We start from the raw sequence: 23,816 nt of genomic DNA, 5'->3' as shown, positions 1-23,816 counted from the left end.
AATGTTTTAACATAGTTTTTCCAAGCATGCTATAATCTGATTCTTTGTATTATTATTAATAAAAGTGGCCAGGGTTTCTGGTGCAACCCAGAGACAACTAGGAGCTTTATATCCATTCACTACAGAGAAAATATCATGGCTCTAATCAGGTCCCACTTAAAGAAGCAAACATTCTTTCAAATACCTAAGAGTTTTGAATATCTTTCATGGTTTTTTTGAGGTTGAATTGGTTTTAAAATTACCATTAAAAAAAGAAATCAGATTAGCAGATACAAAGAGTGCATGTCTCTTGTGATGCCTTAACTCTTGAACTGTATACATCACTCTTTGAATAAACATCACATAGAAAAACATTTGCTCCTACTGTGTTGTGCATTTGAGAGCTAAGTAAAACGTGACAACGGGGAAAAGTGAACACTGTAGACTGTCCTACCATCAGGAATCGATTACAAGCTTCCCTGACCCTGCCTGTTTCAGAGGCACCCAGCAAGATCATCTAGCAGATGCTTAGCCTTGAGGTATTTCTGCTAAAAACATATTAGGTGGTCAGCTCATACCAGTGTCATTAGCGATCTCCGATTCGGGCACAGGAAAGTCACAGTCAGTTCCCAAAAGAAACTGCAATCAGGTGGGCTAACATCAGGATTGCTGAACAAGAGGTGGGTGCTCAGAGTAACTTTTCTACAAGCTCAAACACTGCAGCATTTATGAGGTTCAAGGCACTGAACTTGTCAAGGGTCATTTTGGGTTCTCATTTAATGTGTTCATGTATGACCTCAGCACAAAAAGCAGGAACATTTTGCTTAAGGTTTGCTAGACATTACCACTGCTTGCAGAGAAGAAGGGGACAACTCATGCAACTGGTGCTTCTGAGGATGATAGAACAGAAAAAGGGATGAAATGCAGCTCTACCAAGTGCAAAGTCATGCCTAAGGGAAATAAAAACCATCACCTCGCTACAAACTAAGAGTCTGCCTGGTGGAAACAAAACAAGTGGAAGATGTGGGTGTAGTAGCCAGTCATTAGACAGGTAAGAGTAACCAGTGTAGTGCAGCCATGGAAACCCAGGTGCAACCTCAGAAGTGTGAAGTGTTAAGAGACGTTCCACAAAGTGCTGGTGAAAGCTTATCTAGTTTGTTATTGTGAACAGCTCAGACTGAGAATATCATCATGTGAACAGCGAAGGTCCACGATTGCTCTGAGTTGGTCAGACGTGTAAGTTCAGATCAAAGAAGTTTGCAGATGCCTAACAAGCGGAAACAAAGCATGCTTTGTTTGGAGATGGTTACAAAGTGGATGCATAAGAATCCTGTACAGAAGGTGCCCAGGCTTTGCACCTGCACCAGAGAGTCGAGGCAGAGGGGAGGAAGGGCTCCCAGCCCTGCCTCAGCTAGTGGCTCCTCAGGGCACACGGCTGGTGGCAGCCCCCCCAACCCCACCCTCCCTCCAACTCTCTGTGGATAAATCTCTCTCTATTATGGACTGATTTCCAAGTCAAGTGTCTCACCAATTACACACACTGGAGAAGTGCTAAGTGTAAAGTATTTAACGTATTAGGGAACCTGCTTTTGAACTGCATCCTGGTATTTATTGTTCTAAGAAGTGAAAAATCCTTCAATTTATGTGGATCCTGAAAATCAGCAATCATGTGGGTTAGTCTGAAGATATACTTAGAGTAATCTATGACAGTAGAGCATTAAGGCTAAAAGCCTATAAATGCAATCTCACATCTACCTTTGCACCTCCTGCAGAGCCCCTTTGCCTCCAAACGCGTAAGCAAGCTGCAGCAACAGTCCTACGCAGAGGTTATGCATCCATTTTACTGTCCCCCATAAATGTGACGCAAATGCATGTTTGGTACTGCAATCACTCTCACATTTAATAATTTAAGTCAAATGCTGAGTCAGATGGTAATTTCATGGCTTGACATTAGGTGTTTCACTTACCTTCCCATCTTTGTCATAGGGTGAATCAAAGTTATCCAGAAAGGCCCTAAAAACTTGATCTTCTGTCCAGTCTCCATTTTGGTATTTGGGATGATGCTTTGCATTATACACCCCCCGTAAGTCTTCAATTGTTATGACACCATCTCCAGTCTTATCTAACTTCCTAAACGCCTGCATGATGATCTCTTTTCTTGCATTCGACATGGGAGGCTGTAAAGAAATATTAACAGAATCATTTAATTTCTGCCAATTACTTGCCCAGTTCTGAATTCAAGTAGCTGCTGTTGTTAATAGTAAGCCTATTTCAAAGCACATGGAACAACAAACTTCTGACAGTCTACACTGTCCATGAGGTAGGAAGGGCAATATATCACCAAAAAAGCAGTGTGATTGAGACTATTCAGTGTCTATCAATATGATAGTAAATGGACAATAAGAGAGAAAATGCTACCTAGAATGCTTTTCTATTCTACCCAGTTTAAATATTTCTAACAAGAAATTACTAATTACTCTAAGCACTAACCATTTTCTTACTTAATTGTTTAGACTTCAGCAGAGCAAAGAGGCTACAACCAATATCAGTCACACTGTGATTGATTAGAGAAAGCCACCACTGGATTAGTTCATGTTGTAAGGAGATGCGTCACAAAATGATGGACAAAGAAGTGAGATTAATGGACTGATCATATAGGTACTCGGACTGCAATATAGGAATTTAGGTACCTAAATCAAGTCAGCAATTCATTAAAAAAACCATCACAACCATTTATATGCAACCATTCCATTCCATTCCATTCCATTCCATTCCATTCCATTCTATTCTATTCTATTCTATTCTATTCTATTCTATTCTATTCTATTCTATTCTATTCTATTCTATTCCATTCCATTCCATTCCATTCCATTCCACTCTATTCTATTTGCGAGGGGCCTTACGCCTTGCCAAGAAATTCCAGAGATGTGTTGGCTTCTGAGCTCTCTCATCCATAGAGGTGTTGTTTAGGGTGATTTTCTCCTTTAGCATATTTAGATGGAAATAGAGTATTTTAACTTCTCAAGAGTTACTGACTTTTTAAATAGAGCTGTAGACTTTGCTAATTACTAAGGTGAACTGAAGTGCTGTGTTTCATGTTCAGCTAATGACAAATCAAGGCTTTTTCTCCATTTAATGCAGCAATAACATAAATTCCCAGACTTACTCTCAGTGTAACAAGAAATTCATCAAAATCAATTGTTCCACTGCCATCTTTATCAAATATCCGGAAAATCTCTTGTGCTTCTTCCTTGTCTATCATCATAGCATAATCATTTAATCCTTTCACAAACTCTTTGAAATCAAGGGTCCTGCTGTTGTCATCATCCATAATCCGAAATACTCTGTGGAAAATGTACAACTTGAAGAGAATGCATAGGAAAACTTGAAGAATGCTGCAGTGGTTTAGCACAGTGTCAGACCACAGGGACATCTTATTGAGATAACATTTCCCCCTTGTACAGTCTTCAGAGAAAAAAAAAAAAAAAGAGGGAGGGGAAAAAAAAACAACAACAAAAAAACCTCACACTTATTGACAGCAGAGATGACTTGCTTAGATTGGGTGCCTGAATATTACACAGCTGAAGTTAAATGAGGTGAAGGCTGCCTTAAGGGGTAATGGTTTTAAACTAGAGGAGGGTACATCTAGACTAAACACAAGGAAAAGATTTTTCACAATGAGGGTGGTGAAACACTGGCACAGGTTGCCTAGAGAGGTGGTAGATGCCCCATCCTTGGAAACATTCAAGGACAAGCTGGATGGGGCTCTGAGCAACCTGATGTAGTTGAAGATGTCCCTGCCAACTGCAGGGGGGATGGACTAGATGGCCTTTAAAGGTCCCTTCCACCCCAAAGCATTCTATGATTCTGTGATTAACTGAAGGAGTCTTCCTATTCATTACACACTGAGCCACCTAAAAGTTGGGCATGTAGATGAAGTTCCAGCTGTTGACCTAGGATCCCTCTGTGGTTTATGGGGCCTGGGAGGGGTTTCAGGGTGTGATGCAGCTCCCCTTTCCTAGGGGTGGGGTGACCCACGTTCTCAGGGTGACTGCAGTAGGAGTCTAGATGCCTCCCATGAAACAGACAGCTAATAAACCATTACAGACAAGGGAATCACACCCGAAAGGAAAGGAAGCACAAAATACCCAGTGTTGAGATAATTATAGAAAATACTGAAGAGAGAGAGATGTTTTATGTTCCCCCTCTCTCCCTGGCAGTTGTTGTTCTGGGTCTCAATGAAGCACCTTCCTCTGAGGGATTCACAGTCCTCAGTCTTTCAACAGGAGAGCAGGTCACAATACAGGAGCCCCAAGCCCAGGTTCTGTGGGTCGTGGCATTTGCACTGGAACCAGGAAACTCAAATTTTGGTCCCTGCTTAGCCTGTGAGCCTGTTGCAGCTAAAACTATTAGGCTGAATAATGGATTTGACTTCTTAGACTCACCTGCTAAGTCCTTTGATGCCTGCAGATCCCCTTGCTAAACACTGCAGGCGAAGTCTTTCTACGGGGTCAGTGGTTTTGGACAGGTTTCTTTTGGCCTGGATTGCCATCTCTCGGTCATGCCTTGCTGTGCCCGGCATCTGGAAGACCAAAGTGTTCATACAGCATGTATTCACGTACACAAGGCAGAGTGCTGAAACCTGCCTTAGCATATGGAGCAACCCAAATCCCTCACTTGCAAGGTGCTGGCAGCTCTCTCATGAGGACTCCTTTTGACCTTCTATTTCCTTTTCCTTATATCCTTCTATCAGAAGAGGAAATTGGCAATATGGGCCACCAACCCTCAAAGGAATGCTCATCCAACCACTCTGTGATTAACCCAGATGCAAATATGAAAGCGTGGGTAATAATTTGTTGCCTACAGTCTACGAACACAGTGAAAACTGGTGGACGCTGCCTCTGCATCCCCAGCAGCCCCGCTGAGCCTCCTCAGCCTGGCCAGGTTTGCAGTTAGCATTTGCACACAGGTAAAGCTGTGATATCAAAAATTGTCCTGGGTGAAGACCTTTTCCTTATGTTTGCTTTTGTTCCATTGTAGTCCTAATTCTCTGGAGCAGGGCTTTCTCCCATTGCACAGTTGAGCAACGGCAATCACCCTGATACTGACCTTGCCTACAGATGACACCATGTGCTATTTTAACACAACTGCAGAACAAATTAATACCTTAAACTTGCACAGCATTTAGCACCCCAGGATTTCAGGACTCTGCCAACAGTCACATAAGCCTTCGAGCTTCCCTCAGAGGAAGGCAGTGGAACAAAAACAGGAAAAAACAGTCTGTGGACTTGCAGCACTGCAACAGCACCACCAAGAGCAGCACGCCCAGGCTGGCAAAGGGTCGCTCCTTCTACAGGGAATGTTTGTGCCTAGTGCTAGGCACTGAGACCAGGGATGCCCACGCCCATACTGACATTTTAGGGGCACGTTGAATCCTGGCTGCTGGGCGCGTGGTCAGGGCCAGGACTGCGGCTCCCTAGCCTGGCTGCTGGGTCTGCAGATCACGAAGGCCCCCAAAATATTTTCCAGCCTTCAAAGCATCACAGGACCAGGGCATGAAAGAGTCACAGAAAGGCTGGGCTGAGTTACAGCAGAGCGCTTGACTTGGAGGGCACTTGGTGTTCCACTGAGGGTGCTCTGGGATCAGGAGATGAAGAAGATGGGTGGCCCTGTGAGGCATCATCAGTGCACCTTGCACTTCCAATCTTGTTGTCATTGCATGTGCAGAAGTTAGAATTGAAATGGTCACAGAAAACTTCTGAGAAAAAAGAACGAAACTGTTTCATCTTAAGTACTCCACTCCTGTCTACAGAGCATTGGCCACGGCAGCTGGTAACATCACGTGTGCTGACTTTTGCAACCCCTTCAGACAACACCAGCTGGGCTTGAAAAAGCAGAAAAAAAAAATGTTTTTGTTCCCCCCAAATGGTTTCAGTACTAGCTTATTGTAGAATTCTAGTGTGGTAGACAAGAGACCATTTCAGCTTTCGCTTCAGCCAGAATGAACAAAAAGTTCTTCTGGGAACTCATTAATGAGTGACCAGGAAGTCCTCACAGCTATGTGAGATCAGCAGTCAAAAATGTTTTCTGCAAACAATGACCTGTCCTTAAGGGAAGATGTTTGGCTGGCAAGAATATAAAATACAGTGAGGTTATATAAACACAGTGCAAACTACGTTTACATTATATAATTACATACTATAGCTTATATATATATATAATCCCTATGCATCTGTATAGAGAGTGCATAATGCAAGCATAGCACTGTGCAGTATGCCTCTATACTATGTTATGTATTTTTATATAGATCTATAAATAGAGACCAATGATGACATAATTCATCTCCACTGCATGCTGCAAAAATCTACACAAACACACACCGTGCAAATGGTGTAGTAGCTCTTTGCCTCGGGTTCAGTGGAGGCATTTCCAGTATACCGCAACGTGCATCAAATAATCATTGCAGCGAGATTCATGAATTGAGGCTAGGGAGGGATCATCTGATATGATATCTATTATGATCTCCTGTACCTCAATAAAAGCCACTGAAACTGGCCAGTCCTCAGTTATCTCCACAGTAAGTACAAAGTTTGCTTCTACACCTACAGGCATTTGTGGCTGAGAACTCACCATCTCTAGGCTCCGTTGTTCCAGTATTGAATCATTTTCTGTTTAACATATGGTCTTTGTTTCTAGTCTGAACTTCCCCCATCATTAGATGCTGTTTTACTTTCTTTTACTAGATTAAAGAGCTACCTATTAAAAATTTCTCCAGATGCAAACACTTGAAGGTCCCTTTTAAACCCTCTTTGGCTATGTAATTAGACAGAGCTTAGGACTCTTGCTACAAAATGAGTTTCCAGATATTAAGTAATTCTACTGTTGTTCCTGAGCTTTCCTAGTTTTTTCCAGTGTTCCTTTTGAAGTGGGACAGAGCACTCTAATAATCTCACTAATGCCATAGGCAGAGATATTCCCATTTTTTCCCCCATGTATCATAGTTAAAAACACTAATAGTAAATATTTCTGCTGCTCTTTGCAAATCTGCGTTCTCTGTAACATTCAATAACAAAATCTCCAATACCATGTTGTTATATAAAACTCAGCAATTGAAGTCTGTTTGTAAAGTGATTGCACTTACACACCACACTAAAGCCTCTTAAACATGACCTGGCTTCCTGTGTCACACAGCAGTATGAGTCTGAGCATCCTTTCTATACATTCAATAAATACAGAAAACCAGTTAAATATAAACCCTACTACATGCAAGCCTGGTCCATAGCAACACATCTACCACTTCCCTATTTCTGTTGGCTGCTAGTTTAAGCTAGAGATAAACCCTTCCTAGGCTGTTAAAAGACTATACTGCATTGTAAGAAAACAGATTCTGAAGCAGAGCAAGGATGGAGGAATCACAGTGATTCACATGCTCTCTCCTCTCCTTTCATTTTGCTTTTGCCTCTTTTAAATAAATACATAAATTAAAGATATAGTCAGGATTTGCTGACTATAACAGTTGTCCATACACTTTACAAATGTGTTATGTATTAATAACCATTAATAAAACAAGAAAAGGTCAGAACCATAATTTTGTATGTTTTTAATTCTTGTACCTCTTCCAAGATCATCAGATATCTCCCACATGAAAATGAAAAGGGGCTGGTTAATTTAACCCTGAACGCTGGAGAGTTTTGGTTTGCGTAACAGCCTGGGCTATGAGCAAGCACAATACCCCATGCTCTCAGCATTGTTTGTTTCTATGGGCAATGTTTTGTTGTACAGGCTGAACAGAAATTATTCCATTTCTTCTTAACAAATACAAAACCTGAAATTCTGGGTTGGATTTTTCCAGAAGAATCTTAGGCTGTTCAGCAGCCAGATCCCTTTACATCCCTCTAAGCCTAAGGTTTAAACCTGGAACGAGTCAGATTTAATTTCAACTCAGCACCATTTGTTTATATGTTACCCTTCAGGTGAGCCCAAAAGCCTCCTGTGAAAAACCTGAAAAACACCCCAGTGTGGCAGGCAGAAACCCACACTAGCCTCTGGATTGCCACAGCGTCCTGAAAGCCCCTGTCCTGGCCAAAGGCATGAGTCACACACCACCCCTGAGTAGATCTCAGAGTCTGGGAATAGATTAAGTGGCCTAAACCAATTGCACACATTTGGCTTATTCCTAATAATTTAATTAAATTATTAAGAGCATGAAAGCTGTGTGACTATTTGGCAACCATCTATATATTTATATATAGTGAAATATCTATATCAAGATATATCTATATAAAAAAAACACTACCCTTGGCTTAACCACAAGCTCAACTGATCGGAGAAGCTCGCTGTGAGCTAGCAAACAACAGAGAAAATCCTTTACCTGCAATGCTATCCTGCACCCGGGGTTTCCACCCAGGACCTGGGAGGTGCCGGGGGGCTGGGACGGTGTCGTGCCCCCCCTGCCTCCCCGCTCCCGGGGCTCTTGCAGGGCTCTCACAGAGCTCAGGCGGCAAGTGGAGGGGATGCAGGGCCTCAGGCTCACTGAAGAGCTTCCTTGTCCATCTCGTTTTACTTGTTTACACACCCGGCTGCCTTGGCCCCCCCCCCTTTTTTGGAGGCCTGGAGTTTACCAGCCGGTCTCCAAGGTGACACTGGCGGCTGCGGCTGGCCCAACCTGCAATTACACTGCTTCCCTGGGTGATTGCCGCTGGGTTGCAAGAGTCCTTTTATTTAACCTTTTTTTAGATCAATGCCTTCCTTCTCATCTCAGCCCACACGGGCTGGGAGGGGAGAGAGTGGGAGACACCTCTTGCTGATCCTCGCTGGGATGCCCGGGGATGCCTGCAGGAGGGTGCAGCATCGCCATGCCAGCACTGGGCACGGCTATGTTTTGATAACGTTTCTCGCTCTGTAATTGATTGATAGAGTTGAAAAAAACTTGTTGGTTCAATCCTTTACTCAAAACACAATAAAAGAAAATAAGTAAAAGGCTGTCGACTATGTTTCACAAAAAAACAAGTTGCCGGGGTGTTTTTTTTCCTGCTCATTAATTGCCATTTTGAGGACCCACTGGTGGTGAGAACCTCTGCGGAGATGCCGAGATTGTGTTCATTTGCAGCAAGAAGAAAACTGAAAAGGTTAAACACTCATATGATGAGGAAAAATTGCTCTCTGTCTAGACACAGCTATTAACAACTCTGTCTGCAGAAGGTCACAAACATTATCAGTGACATAGTATAACACTTAGAGAAGGAATCGTATTGATAGACTCCTTAGGCATAAAAAGTAGCCTGTGTTACACTCCCTGGCCCTCTCCGGCAGCAGCAAGCTGAACACACAGGATCAGGGCTGATGGCAACAGCAGCCTGTACAAGTCAGTGCCAGAGTGCATGGGAAATGCAGAGAGAGCCTGGTTCTGCCCGTGGATAAAACACCGAGCAAGAATGAGTAAGTGCATCGTTTCCTGACAAGAGCAGAAAATTATTTTAGGCAATTACTAGAGTAATAGCATTTGCATCCTGGCGGGCTGCTTATCTTTCATCGACAGGTACTTCCTGGTACTAAACCATAGTTCGTGCAAGACTTCGTATATGCTTTATATCTCCCATCTGGCAACTGATCGTACATTAATGCACAAGCAGGAAACAATGCTTATTTAGTCATTCAGTGATTCAAAAATATTGATTTTGTGACAATGTAACATCCCCCCCGTCTGCTGTCTTTGTTTTGTGAATTGATCTCCAGGGGCCTCCTGGGAGTCCAGAAGAGATAAGGGGCTCCGAATACGACCTGGGCTGCCGGCGCAGGAGAAGCAGCCCCTGCCGTCTGCCAGCACGCACTGCAAAGGCAAAATGGAGACACAGACTGGAGAAATAATTTTCACTGAACAACAACTTGGTCCTTGAAATTCAGCATTCCACCTGAGTAAAGCAATTCTTCAGATGCAGAATTTGCACTGACTTTCAGAGGGGTGCATGTAAATCGGAACAGCGAGAACAGGTTCTTGAAAGCAAGAGAATAAGTTAATTTAACATCTGGATACTCGGCTGCCTTCTGCTGCCTTTCCTGCCCTCTGCCAGTGAGCCCAGGCATACATCTACGCATGCGGATGCTCAGTCCACTTTTAGCAACTTCTTCTGAAAAATGGACTGTGTCATGTCTGAGCTGGTTAATGAGTTTTGAATCTGAAAAAGTATTGATGTGCTTTCAGGTGTCTCAGATTGCATCAGGCTGTGATTAAGTTTATTTGATTGTTCCTGCTCTGTTACTGTGCACAAAGCTGTAAACAGAACTCAGTGAATTCAGAATTTATCAAAAAGGAGACAGAGCTTTCATCAGAACTCTGGAATTTTTCCTCCTTGTTTTCTAACTAGCTCTGAATACATAACTGTTTGATTTTTGGTTTTGTTCAGTCTGAACAGCCTGAACTGTCTGCTTAGTTTGGGGTTCAGCACTGGACTGAACCTACTAAGAAAAGAAATCTATGAGATCTAACATGATGTATACACTCATGACAGAGACACAGATCTTGTCAATTTCAGTTTCCAAAAATTCAGACTTCTTGTTCAATTTAGGCAAGAGGGAAGGTGTAAGAAATGCACAGTGCCTCAAAGGAAAGAGAGAAGCCACTGGATATTCTGCCGTAGTTTACACGCACTAGCATTGTTTCTTAGTGTGCTATCTGTGACCATCACTGTTGAGAAGTTCTCCAGCAGTGAGAAGTGCAGGTATGAACATGTCTGTTTGCACTTGGTAGGGGAATCAGTATGATGTTTAATGTTCAATACAATTAAATTAGCAGGTTGTTTTTTTTTTTTAAAAAAAAAGTATCAGAACACTATACACCAAAGAAGACTAATTTTACAGGATAAACCTTTGGGCTTTTTCCTGCCATTAAAATTGAGAAAGTTTCACATACACCAAAAAAGAAACCCCCACATTAAGTAATATTGTCAAGGGAAAAGTATTCCCATTTTAAATCAAGCTATAATTCAATTAAATTGAACTCCCAATCCTAATAAAATGTTTTTACATCCAAAAAATGCTGTCTGCCTGTGTAGTCTGTAGTTATCCAGCTGAAATCAATTGTGCTCATAATTGTTCTCCGGAGCCAAGACCAGCTAACATAGGGCAAACCATGCCCATGCTACTGAACTCCTTCCAAAGAGGGTGGTCACATCCAGCCTGCCTGCTGGGGATGGTCCCCTGCCCTGCTCATAACTGAGATGCAGCCCAGTCTCTCCATGTGGGTCTGACCCCACAGCACTGACCCTCAGCTCATCCCTCCGGGCCGAGGAGCCTTTCCAGCCTGGAAAGTGCATGGTACTGGCAGCACCTGCTTGATGGATCACTCTGCCTGGCTACGCATCTTTGGCATTCCTTACCTTTACCTTGTCTTACCTTACCTTTTCCCCTCACTCTGCAAAAGCACCCGCAGATTTATTTTTTTTAACAGTATGTCTGCTGTCAAAGGCATGTGTCGCTTGACAAGTTTTTTAAGGATATTTGAGATCAGGAGCATTCCAGAAAAAGCTGTAGTTATTTTGAAATATTTTTTCCTGAAAATCTATCACAAATCTGTTTTCAGTTGGAGAATGAAAAATGAAAACACTAGATACTTCAGCTTTTTAAGAAGTTCAGCAACAAATGTTTATCAAAATCAATTATTTTTATCCTGCAGCTTAAATAATAAAACTTTAAGTTTAAAAGATTTTATGCAAAGTGGAAAAAAATTAATGTAGGGGTTTTTTAATTTTGATTCTCTCACATTTTTCAAAAATATTGATGGGCTTCTGTCAACCACAGTCAAATAATGCAATGGAGGTCTGACATGCATGAGAAACTTCTGTGCTCCCCGCCCCCCGCTGTGCTCACCCCCCTCTCTCTTTTTCCTCCAGAGAAGAAAACAGTTAAACGGACCCAGCATTTAGTAGGATCAAATACCTTTTGATGCTGAAAAGCTGTGCTGGATCACTGCAGAGAGGAAGAGGTAAGGAAGAACACAAAAGCAGTCTGCAGCTTGCTGCAACGAAAACCAGAACAATCTGTCCTCAGTGAACAGGGCAAAGAGAAGGGAGCCAAAACCAGAGCGGAGAAGATTTTGGTTAGCTGCTCCTCAAAGAGGCCTCCCTAAAGATTATCGTAACAAAGTGGTGGAACAGGCTGGGGAAAGAAGATTGGTTGTGCAGTCTCTGCTCTTGGCACAGGCACACGCCAAGAGGGGATGTCTTGATTATTTCTTGATGTCCCAGTCCTCTGAAATGTAGATTTTTACAGGTATATGGGATCATGCAGGCACAATTTGACAGGAGGGAAAAAGGTGCTGAGGAAGCAATGTCGGTAGTTGTACAGGAGAGGGCAGAGGCTCTTTCTTCTAGGACATGGGCAAAGCATTGGTTGCAGGAGTAGCTGGAGGCTGCGGGGAGGAGAAACTGTACTTGTTGCCAGTGAGGGGAATGCTTCGCTTGTCAGCCCATGGAGCCTGTCTGACTGCAGCTGTTACTTCAGTCTGTGTGGTACCATTTCTAAAATAACCACAAATAGGATATATTTTTTTGTTCTCTGGAGCTTCCTCTCCAAATTACCAGGGACCGTTTTGGTTCCTGTCTCCAGAAACTTGCTGGTGGCATGTGAGTCAGATACTTTTCCCTACTGGGGCACGCTTGACATGGCAGCACGAATCAGCACAGGCCTATGTACCCCAACAGCCACCTTGTCATTCACTCCACTCATCAACACACTGGTGATACGCCATCGGTCTAGAGAGCTTAGTGATGTCCCAAGTTCCCTTCTCTCCATGGCCTGCTCACTTCAGCAGTGACTTTTGTCACCCAGAGGATTAGCTATTGTCAGGCTCCTCTGCACATACTGAGCCCTGAGATGGTGCTGCCTTGGCCTGTGAGCTGCTGTTGCCTCTGCGAAGATCTCATTTCTCTGGCTGCAAAGAGCAGATTTGTACAGGGATGAGTCAGCAGACTAAAGACCCAGGGCCAGGTCTCAAAACAGATTAATGCCAACTCCTTCAAAAGTACTGCTGCTCAAAGAGCTCTCCCCCCCCCATTCTGACCTGGTCCCAGAAACAGTGAGAGCCCAACCATATGTACTTAGGGCCATTTTAGCCACCAAGGACACCCCAGCTATCTGCATAGAGCTACAGAGGACTTATCTGAGCTCTCCTGGGAGAGGAGCTGAAGGGATGGCAGAACACTCAATGGTACCAGATGCTGGCATTTACGCAACTGAATCACCCTCTAGCAGCCCCTGCTATAGAATTACAGCATCCTAAGAATATTTGAAGTCAAAAAACAGTTTGTTTGGGTCAGCCCAAAGGTCTGCTGGCCCAATCTCTTAATCCCCACAGCAGCCAGCAGTCACTGTTGGGGTATAAGCACCAGGCATACCTGTAGAGTTGTCCTTCCCCATCTGCCCTCGAGCAACCAGCCATTTCCCAGCTTCCTGAGCTGGAAGTCATACCTATTGAGCTATTCTCCATGAGTTTCTCTAGCTCCTCTTTGAACTCATTAACACATTTGGCCCTTGCGAAAACCTCACAGTAACAAATACCACAAGTGCTGAATTGTCATATTCTGCAGGTCACATCTGGTGTCGGAAGCAGCCATTCAGATTTTGGGGCATCCTCACTGAGGAACAAGGACTGGAAGCCAAGAGGTGATGTGGTTGGTAAAGTCCAGCAAGAGTGTCTCTGCCAGCAAGCTTCCCAGCCTCGTGAAGAGGGCTTTAACCCAGGTTTGCTGGTTCTCCTCACCAAAGCCTGAGGAGAAGGACAGGCATGGGGTAGCCATAACACTTTCCAGCTGAAAGCATCACTGCTAGCAACCAACTCAAGTGCCTGCATAGCACAGATGCACATGCACAAGAAGAATAGAAGGAATTAAAAGTTTAAGCACACTCCTCCTTTACTAGTTTCTTCCTGTTCTCCTGGTGTAGGAGTCAGACTTACAGGTTTGTAATTCCAGGCTAGATCATCAGACATGGCTTTCTGAGGATGCTGCTTTTTAGTCTTGGTGGAATTAAATCTGCTTAGCACCTGGTGCGCCTTCATAAGTCTCTAAATTTTAGGACCCTGGGCAAGTGTCTCTCTTAAAATAAGTGCATGCATTCCCTACTTAAACAGTGGACAGAAGTAGGTGTCTGTCTTTGACACCCTCCAGGCAAACCCAAGGGAGTATGGTGTCCATTTCCCCCAAAAGCTTCCAAGAGAGTGAGGCTCCCACAGACGTTTGTAACACTCAGCAGAGATATAGGGGATCTGCCATCACAGCCTGGAGTCCTGATCTGAGCTCACAGCTCTCACAGGGCATGTATATGAGATAAAGGTGAAGACAGATTCCTTCTCCACTATCTCCTGGCTCCCTATAGTTTGGCTTTTGGATTGTTTTTTCTACTATCATCCAGTCTGGGCATGCTCTTCATTACTGGAGGAAGCAGACCACTGAGACAGGCGACTCCAGCTACAGCTTGTGAACCTCTGTGGTTTTGTAAATGCTGACTAGGAGGAACTGCCAAACTCCACTTTCTCTGGGGTTTGGCAGCAAAACTAGTGCTTTTCAGACATCAGCAAGACCTAAATAACAGGTTCAGATGCTGCGGTCCTTGCAGCTCGGAGCTCATTTCCATTTTAGCAAAAATCACATCCTTATGACTCTTTCACTTTGAGGTGATGGGGGGGAGCAAGTCTGCTGGCAGGTGAGAAGGAGAAGCATATCATAGACTTTCCCTTTCAAAGGCAATCCTGTGTTTGCTTTTCACTATAAATTAAGGCAAAAATACATTTGAAATTTCTGGTGAAAAAGCTTTCTGCAACACAGTTTCAGGTAAATCATAACGTTCAGTTCTGATAAACCCAAAGTGCTTTGTCTCTGGCATGGATCTTACTGCACGCCACCAGCCAGCCATCGTTGAAACAATGAAGCACAAAGATGCTTCTCTTTTCCCTCTAGCTTTTAATATGGAAGATTAAAAACAAAACAAAACATCTACCCTAGTTTTAAAATTCTGGGGTTTTTTTTCATGTTTCTTAACATGGAATGAAATACAGAGAATTCCTTTCAGTAGCTGCACATGATCTCAATCCTACAGGCTCTTTTCTTCCACACGACAACTTCAGAAATCAAACTAGAGTTGTCTTTCTATACTGTTCTGTCTCTTTCTGTTATGATGGCATTAAAGGCTTCAGTCAAATGGATGCTACTTTAAAAGTCCTCTTTTTAAAAAAATTCACATGAAGGAGTGCATGTCAAACAAATTCCATCTGCTTACTACCTCCTCTGTATTACAAACCACTGAAATGAAAAAATCCTAGTGCTGAGAGGGTTATCTTACAAGCAAGATTTTCTCATGCCTTTGACACAAATGATTCAGTTTGGCAGCACAGTACTAGTGGTAGGAAAGGTCCTGAAATATGTGTTTGTGCACTGAAAACTTAATTTGGTGCAGGATATATGGGAGGTTAAAAAAAAACAAGAGCTGTTCCTGATCTCTAAAACTTCCAAAATCTGCATAATCTCTTTCATCAGTGAAAATTCAACTAGAGATGTATGGACTTGTAGAAGATGCACTGCATCATAAAAATTTAAAGAACAACTCAACACAGTAGCATGCCTTATTCCCTGAGAGGCAGGCAAGTGTCCTGGTTTCAGCTGGGATAGAGTTAATTTTCTTCTTAGTAGCTGGTATAGTGCTGTGTTTTGGATTTAGTATGAGAATAATGTTGATAACACACTGATGTTTTAGTTGTTGCTAAGTAGTGGTTACACCAGTCAAGGACTTTTCAGCTTCCCATGCTCTGCATGGCGTACAAGAAGCTGGGAGGGGGCACAGCCAGGGGGCCTGACCCACATTGGCCACAGGGCTATTCCACACCATATGACGTCATGCTCAGTATATAACTGGGGCGAGTTGGCCGGGGGGGAAGGGATTGCTGCTCGGGAACAGGCTGGGCATCAGTCAGGGGGTGGTGAGCAATTGTGTCGTATATCACTTGCTTGGTACATTATTATTGTATTATATTATTATTATTATTATTATTATTATTATTACTACCACTACTACTATCATTCTATTTTATTTTACTTCAATTATTAAACTGTTCTTATCTCAACCCAGGAGTTGTCTGACTTTCACCCTTCCAATTCTCTCCCCCACCCCATTGGGGGGAGTGAGTGAGCGGCTGTGTGGTTCATAGTTGCTGGCTGGGGTTAAACCACGACAGTCCTTTTTGGCGCCCAACGTGGGGCTCGAGGGTTTGAGATAATAACAGATTAATCAGAGTGTATTAAGGAATTTGTATCTGTTAACAGTTGCTGGTCATAATATTGATTCATCTGCTCTCGGTATTAGTCTACCTGATCTGCACCATGCTCTTGCTTTTGCAGTACATGTTAAAGATTGGTGTTGGGTGTTGCAGTTTTCTGTGCTCTGCCGTGATTAGTGATGTTTTGCCTGGGAGATTTGTTATTAAAACACTGACCTTGAGCGCTATCTGGTATTTGGGTTCTGTACTGAAGCCATTACTGTACTTCGGGTACCACCTCATGGAGACAATTAGCAATTATACTTCTTCCTCTGAGAGGCTTTTTATGGAGGAAATACAGAATAGCACCTTCACTGCCGCCTTCTATAATGTTTCCTCCTTCATTACAACAACTTTTTTGTATCTTGAACATCCTTGGGTAGTTAAGATACATCTATTGGTATTTCTTGGGTATATTGTTTCGGTTTTGTCTAGAGTTAATATGCATTTTAAGAATATCATCCAGAGATCTGCCCCAAGGCTGGATAATTATGAGTGGCAGGGTGTGTGGGAGAGTATGGGCAAATGCCTAGGACGGTGGGCCCCTCCAGTGTTTTGGAGTTTCACCCCTGAACAAGTGCAGAATCCTGAAAAATTAGTAGAACATTTGGAAAAAGTATGCTGTCATCCTGACAATTCTAGGGAGACACAAATCACTGCAATGTGCTGGGGCCTGGCCCATGCCTACCGAGCCGTATTAAACACTATTCAGAACCCTCAAGGGGAAGAGAAGGTCTCTGGATCTGACAACAAAACGACTGGCGTTGCAGCTATGCCAGCCCCGGCAACAGATACTACTGATACGCCAGCCCCTGTAACAGGTGCTGTGGCTACACCAGAGAACCAACCCGTGCCAGTATCAGTTGCCTCTATACAGAAGAAAAAATACACAAGAAAATCAACTCGTTTAGTAAGGGCTGATGATGAACCAGGGCCATCACAAGAACAGGAGGAGGAAGAGGCAGAACCCACAAATGAGATGGTAACAACCCGATCTCTGTCCCTGAGTGAGCTGCGAGATATGCGAAAAGATTTTAGTCGTCATCCAGGTGAGCACATCATCACTTGGCTGCTCCGATGCTGGGATAATGGGGCTAGTAGCCTGGAATTAGAGAGTAAGGAAGCCAAGCAGCTGGGATCCATTTCTAGGGAAGGGGGCATTGACAAAGCGATTGGAAAAGGGGCAAAAGTCCTCAGCCTCTGGAGGCGACTTCTGGCAGCTGTGAAGGAAAGGTATCCTTTCAAGGAAGATTTTTTATGTCAGCCAGGCAAGTGGACCACCATGGAGAGAGGTATCCAGTACCTAAGGGAATTAGCCGTGCTGGAGGTGATGCATAATGACTTGAACAATGAGCAGTTATCCAAAGATCCAGATGAAGTCCAGTGCACACGACCCATGTGGCGGAAGTTCGTGCGGAGTGCACCGTCATCATATGCAAACTCTTTGGCAACAATGACGTGGAAAGATGAAGAGGGACCAACGGTGGATGAATTGGCTGGCCAACTTCGACAATACGAAGAAAGTCTCTCTGCCTCCCTACGGGCCTGCGTCGCGGCTGTGGAGAAACTGCCTGATGTGCTAGCTGAGAAATTATCCCGGGAGTTCCAGCGATTCAAAGAGGACATGTCCTACTCCTCACCTGTACGGACCAGTATCTCAGCCATCAGGAGTAAGCATCCCTCTCTTCAAGAGAGAAGATATAGTGAATACACACCACGGGCCACCCTGTGGTTTTATCTGCGTGACCATGGAGAGGACATGAGGAAGTGGGATGGAAAATCTACCTCGACCCTAGAGGCACGAGTACGTGAGTTGCAAGGAAAAACAATTACAAAAGGTGGTTCTTCCAGGAAAATTGCTGCTCCAGTTTCCAGTGAGCAGTTCCCTAGACAGGATAAAAGGGCTGATTTTGCTTCCGATCTCAATAAAGGGGTTTTTGATTCGCATTTACAAGAAGTGAGTAACGAATGCTATGACCGGGACTAGAGGGGCCCTGCCTCCAGCCAGGTGGAGGAAAGGGACAACCGGGTGTACTGGACTGTGTGGATTCGATGGCCTGGCACATCAGACCCACAGGAGTATAAGGCTTTAGTAGACACCGGTGCACAGTGTACCCTAATGCCATCAAGCTATGAAGGGGCAGAACCCATCTGTATTTCTGGAGTGACAGGGGGATCCCAACAGCTGACTGTATTGGAGGCTGAAGTAAGCTTAACCGGGAAGGAGTGGCAGAAGCATCCCATTGTGACTGGCCCAGAGGCTCCATGCATCCTTGGCATAGATTACCTCAGGAGAGGGTATTTCAAGGACCCAAAAGGGTACCGGTGGGCTTTTGGTATAGCTGCCTTGGAGACGGAAGAAATTAAACAGCTGTCTACCCTGCCTGGTCTCTCGAAGGACCCCTCTGTTGTGGGGTTGCTGAGGGTCAAAGAACAACAGGTGCCAATCGCTACCACAACAGTGCACCGGCGGCAATATCGCACCAATAGAGACTCCCTGATTCCCATCCATAAGCTGATTCGTCAACTGGAGAGCCAAGGAGTGATCAGCAAGACTCGCTCACCCTTTAACAGTCCCATATGGCCAGTGCGAAAGTCTAATGGAGAGTGGAGACTAACAGTAGACTATCGGGGCCTGAATGAAGTCACGCCGCCACTGAGCGCTGCTGTGCCAGACATGCTAGAACTTCAATATGAACTGGAGTCAAAGGCAGCCAAATGGTATGCCACAATTGACATCGCTAATGCATTTTTCTCAATTCCTTTGGCGGCAGAGTGCAGGCCACAATTTGCTTTCACTTGGAGGGGGTCCAGTACACCTGGAATCGACTGCCCCAGGGGTAGAAACACAGCCCCACCATTTGCCATGGACTGATCCAGACTACATTGGAACAGGGTGGGGCTCCGGAACACCTGCAATACATTGATGACATCATCGTGTGGGGCAACAAAGCAGAAGAAGTTTTTGAGAAAGGGAAGCAAATAGTCCAAATCCTTCTGGAGGCTGGCTTTGCCATAAAACAAAGTAAGGTCAAGGGACCTGCACAGGAGATCCAGTTTTTAGGAGTAAAATGGCAAGATGGACGTCGTCAGATCCCAATGGATGTGATCAACAAAATAACAGCCATGTCTCCACCAACCAGCAAAAAGGAAACACAGGCTTTCTTGGGCGTTGTGGGTTTTTGGAGAATGCATATTCCAAATTACAGTCTGATCGTAAGCCCTCTCTATCAAGTGACCCGGAAGAAGAATGATTTTAAATGGGGCCCTGAGCAACGACAGGCCTTTGAACAAATTAAACAGGAGATAGTCCATGCAGTAGCCCTTGGGCCAGTCCGGGCAGGACAAGATGTAAAAAATGTGCTCTACACTGCAGCCGGGGAGAATGGCCCTACCTGGAGCCTCTGGCAGAAAGCACCAGGGGAGATTCGAGGTCGACCCCTAGGGTTTTGGAGTCGGGGATACAGAGGATCTGAGGCTAGCTATACTCCAACTGAAAAAGAGATATTAGCAGCATATGAAGGGGTTCGAGCCGCTTCGGAAGTGGTTGGTACTGAAGCACAGCTCCTCTTGGCACCCCGACTGCCAGTGTTGGGCTGGATGTTCAAAGGGAGGGTCCCCTGTACACATCATGCAACTGATGCTACATGGAGTAAGTGGGTCGCACTGATCACACAACGGGCTCGAATAGGAAACCCCAGTCGCCCAGGAATCTTGGAAGTGATCATGGACTGGCCAGAAAGCAAAGATTTTGGAATATCACCAGAGGAGGAGGTGACGCGTGCTGAGGAGGCCCCACCATATAATAAACTATCAGAAAATGAGAAGCAATATGCCTTGTTCACTGATGGGTCCTGTCGCCTTGTGGGGAAACATCGGAGGTGGAAAGCTGCTGTATGGAGTCCTGTACGACAAGTTGCAGAAACTGCTGAAGGAGAAGGTGAATCGAGTCAGTTTGCAGAGGTGAAAGCCATCCAGCTGGCTTTAGATATGGCCGAACGAGAAAAGTGGCCAATGCTCTATCTCTTTACCGACTCATGGATGGTGGCAAATGCCCTGTGGGGCTGGTTACAGCAATGGAAGCAGAGCAACTGGCAGCGCAGAGGCAAACCCATCTGGGCTGCCACATTGTGGCAAGATATTGCTGCCCGGATAGAGAACCTGGTTGTAAAAGTACGTCATGTAGATGCTCACGTACCCAAGAGTCGGGCCACTGAAGAACATCAAAACAATCAGCAGGTGGATCAGGCTGCTAAGATTGAAGTGGCTCAAGTGGACCTGGACTGGCAACATAAGGGTGAATTATTTCTAGCTCGGTGGGCCCATGACACCTCAGGCCATCAAGGAAGAGATGCAACATATAGATGGGCTCGTGATCGAGGGGTGGATCTGACCATGGATACTATTGCACAGGTTATCCATGAATGCGAAACATGTGCTGCAATCAAGCAAGCCAAACGCTTCAAGCCTCTCTGGTATGGAGGACGATGGATGAAATATAAATACGGGGAGGCCTGGCAGATTGATTATATCACACTTCCACAAACCCGCCAAGGCAAGCGCCATGTGCTTACAATGGTGGAAGCAACCACTGGATGGCTGGAAACATATCCCGTGACCCATGCCACCGCCCGCAACACTATCCTGGGTCTTGAAAAGCAAGTCCTGTGGCGACATGGCACCCCAGAAAGAATTGAGTCAGATAACGGAACTCATTTCCGAAACAGCCTCATAGACACCTGGGCCAAAGAGCATGGCATTGAGTGGGTGTATCACATCCCCTATCATGCACCAGCCTCCGGGAAAATCGAACGATACAATGGACTGTTAAAGACTACACTAAAAGCAATGGGTGGTGGGACATTCAAACACTGGGATACACATTTAGCAAAGGCCACTTGGTTAGTCAACACTAGGGGATCTGCCAATCGAGCTGGCCCTGCCCAGTCAAGACTTCTACGTACTGCAGAGGGGGATAAAGTCCCTGTAGTGCACCTAAAAAATATGACGGGGAAGACAGTCTGGGTTACTCCTGCTTCAGGCAGAGGTAAACCCATTCGTGGGATTGCTTTTGCTCAAGGCCCTGGATGCACTTGGTGGGTGATGCGGGAGGATGGGGAAGTCCGATGTGTACCTCAAGGAGATTTGATTTTGGGTGAAACTAGCCAATGAACTGAATTGTATAATGTTAGTTGCTATATAATACTAGATGTCATCAATTCAATGATCACTATGTGCCATATCAAGGGTATACAGTAAGAATCACCCAAATTAATGAAGAAAAACTTTGAGGAAACTGAACAAAGTGCAGTGGTGATGGAACCAGAACTGACTTCAGCATACAACAATCCAACACCACACACCATCTCTCCTGCCCTGAAAGACTGTTATAACAGATGGAGCCTAAAGTCATGAACTAAATGAACTCAACAAACATTTTAGAGGGATAGCCTATAGACTAGGGAAATTATATCTATATGTGTGTGTGTGTGTATATATATATATAAAATATATCAAAAGACTGGAAAAGTGGTAATGATTAATTGGAATGTATTTGAAAGACCTGGGCATGACGTATATGGTATGGAATAAGGGGTGGATACTGTCCTGGTTTCAGCTGGGATAGAGTTAATTTTCTTCTTAGTAGCTGGTATAGTGCTGTGTTTTGGATTTAGTATGAGAATAATGTTGATAACACACTGATGTTTTAGTTGTTGCTAAGTAGTGGTTACACCAGTCAAGGACTTTTCAGCTTCCCATGCTCTGCATGGCGTACAAGAAGCTGGGAGGGGGCACAGCCAGGGGGCCTGACCCACATTGGCCACAGGGCTATTCCACACCATATGACGTCATGCTCAGTATATAACTGGGGCGAGTTGGCCGGGGGGGAAGGGATTGCTGCTCGGGAACAGGCTGGGCATCAGTCAGGGGGTGGTGAGCAATTGTGTCGTATATCACTTGCTTGGTACATTATTATTGTATTATATTATTATTATTATTATTATTATTACTACCACTACTACTATCATTCTATTTTATTTTACTTCAATTATTAAACTGTTCTTATCTCAACCCAGGAGTTGTCTGACTTTCACCCTTCCAATTCTCTCCCCCACCCCATTGGGGGGGAGTGAGTGAGCGGCTGTGTGGTTCATAGTTGCTGGCTGGGGTTAAACCACGACAGCAAGAAATGCTGGGAAGTGCAGCCCTGTAACCTTGCATTGACGCTGCTATCAACAGGCCACCAGCTTTGTAGTGAGCTTGCAGAGCTTCAGGATGAGGGCCTGCCATGCTTGCTTTGTCTGAACTTTTCTTGATCTACCTGTAGCTTTGTTTTATTTCTTCGTGTGAGAGCAATTTCTCTAACTGACCAGCTGCCCAAAATAATTTGTTTTAATTGTTTTAATTTTGTTTATCTTGTTTATCTGTGCCCAGCAAGATCATGGAGGAGATCCTCCTGGAAACTGTGCTGAAGCACATGGAAAATAAAACAATGATTGGTGGCACCCGACATGACTTCACTAAGAGCAAATCGTGCCTGAGAAATCTGGTGGTCTTCTACAACGGGGTTACAGTGTTGGTAGATAAGGGAAGAGCAACTGACGTCATCTATATGGACTTGTGCAAAGCACAACTTACCAGATGTCTGCTGGAAACACAATACAGCGGAGAGGAAACAGCCCAGGAGGTTCCTGGAGTGTGTGGAAGGTAACTGCCTGACACAGCTGGTGAGGGAGCCAACTAGGGAAGGCTGGACCTGCTGCTGGCGAACAGAGAAGGACTGGTCGGTGATGTGACGGTTGGAGGCTGTCTTGGGCACAGCGATCATGAATGACAGAGTTTTTGATTCTTGGAGAAGTAAGGGGGGGTGGTGTCAGCAGAACTGCTACCTTGGACTTCTGGAGGGCAGACTTTGGCCGGTTCAGGAGCCTGGTTGACAGAGTCCCTTGGGAGGCAGTTCTGAGGGGCAAAGGAGTCCAGGAAAGCTGGACATTCTTCAAGAAGGAAGTCTTAAAGGTGCAGGAGCAGGCTGTACCCCATGTGCCGAAAGACAAGACAGCGGGGGAGAAGAGTGGCCTGGCTGAACAGAGATTTGGCTGGAGGTCAGGAAAAAAAGGAGAGTTTATGACCTTTGGAAGAAGGGGCAGGCAAGTCAGGAGGACTACAAAGGATGTCGCGAGGTTATGCAGTGAGAAAATTAGAAGGGCCAAAGCCCACCTGAAACTTCATCAGGCCACTGCCATAAAAGACAATAAAAAAATGTTTCTACAAATACCTTAGCAACAAAAGGAGGGCTAAGGAGAATCTCCATCCTTTATTGGATGTGGGGGGAAACATAGTGACAAAGGCTGAGGTACTTAATGCCTTCTTTGTCTCAGTCTTTAATAGTCAGACCAGTTGTTCTCGGGGTACTCAGCCCCCTGAGCTGGAAGACAGGGAAGGGGAGTGGAGTGAAGCCCCCATAATCCAAGAGGAAATGGTTAGTGACCTGCTACACCACGTAGACACACACAAGTCTATGGAGCTGGATGGG

The 23,816-nt window shown here is 44.7% G+C and overlaps 1 protein-coding gene across 6 annotated transcripts in view; it reads right to left on the bottom strand.

Moving 5' to 3' along the window:
• The window catches only part of CAPSL (calcyphosine like), a 39,007-nt gene that overhangs the window by 5,289 nt on the left and 9,902 nt on the right, over positions 1 to 23,816 (bottom strand). For 2 of the 6 annotated variants that reach the window (XM_087773299.1, XM_087773300.1), the window contains 3 exons: positions 4,425 to 4,561; positions 3,146 to 3,323; positions 1,947 to 2,156 (listed from right to left, as the gene is read on the bottom strand). In XM_087773299.1, coding sequence (XP_087629425.1) covers positions 1,947 to 2,156; positions 3,146 to 3,323; positions 4,425 to 4,561 — 525 coding nt within the window. Of the gene's footprint in view, positions 1 to 1,946; positions 2,157 to 3,145; positions 3,324 to 4,424; positions 4,583 to 5,145; positions 5,864 to 8,350; positions 9,836 to 11,913; positions 11,993 to 23,816 lie in introns of those variants that run through there. The other 4 variants (XM_087773298.1, XM_087773301.1, XM_009471798.2 and 1 more) reach the window with 4 other exon arrangements.

The sequence above is a fragment of the Nipponia nippon genome, unplaced genomic scaffold (genome assembly GCF_047370975.1).
Source record: "Nipponia nippon isolate SJK-2023a ecotype South Korea unplaced genomic scaffold, ASM4737097v1 scaffold_39, whole genome shotgun sequence".
In the NCBI taxonomy this organism is placed as follows: domain Eukaryota; kingdom Metazoa; phylum Chordata; class Aves; order Pelecaniformes; family Threskiornithidae; genus Nipponia; species Nipponia nippon.
Note: the sequence above shows the minus strand (reverse complement) of the source record. Positions and strands in the feature narration are given on the sequence as shown.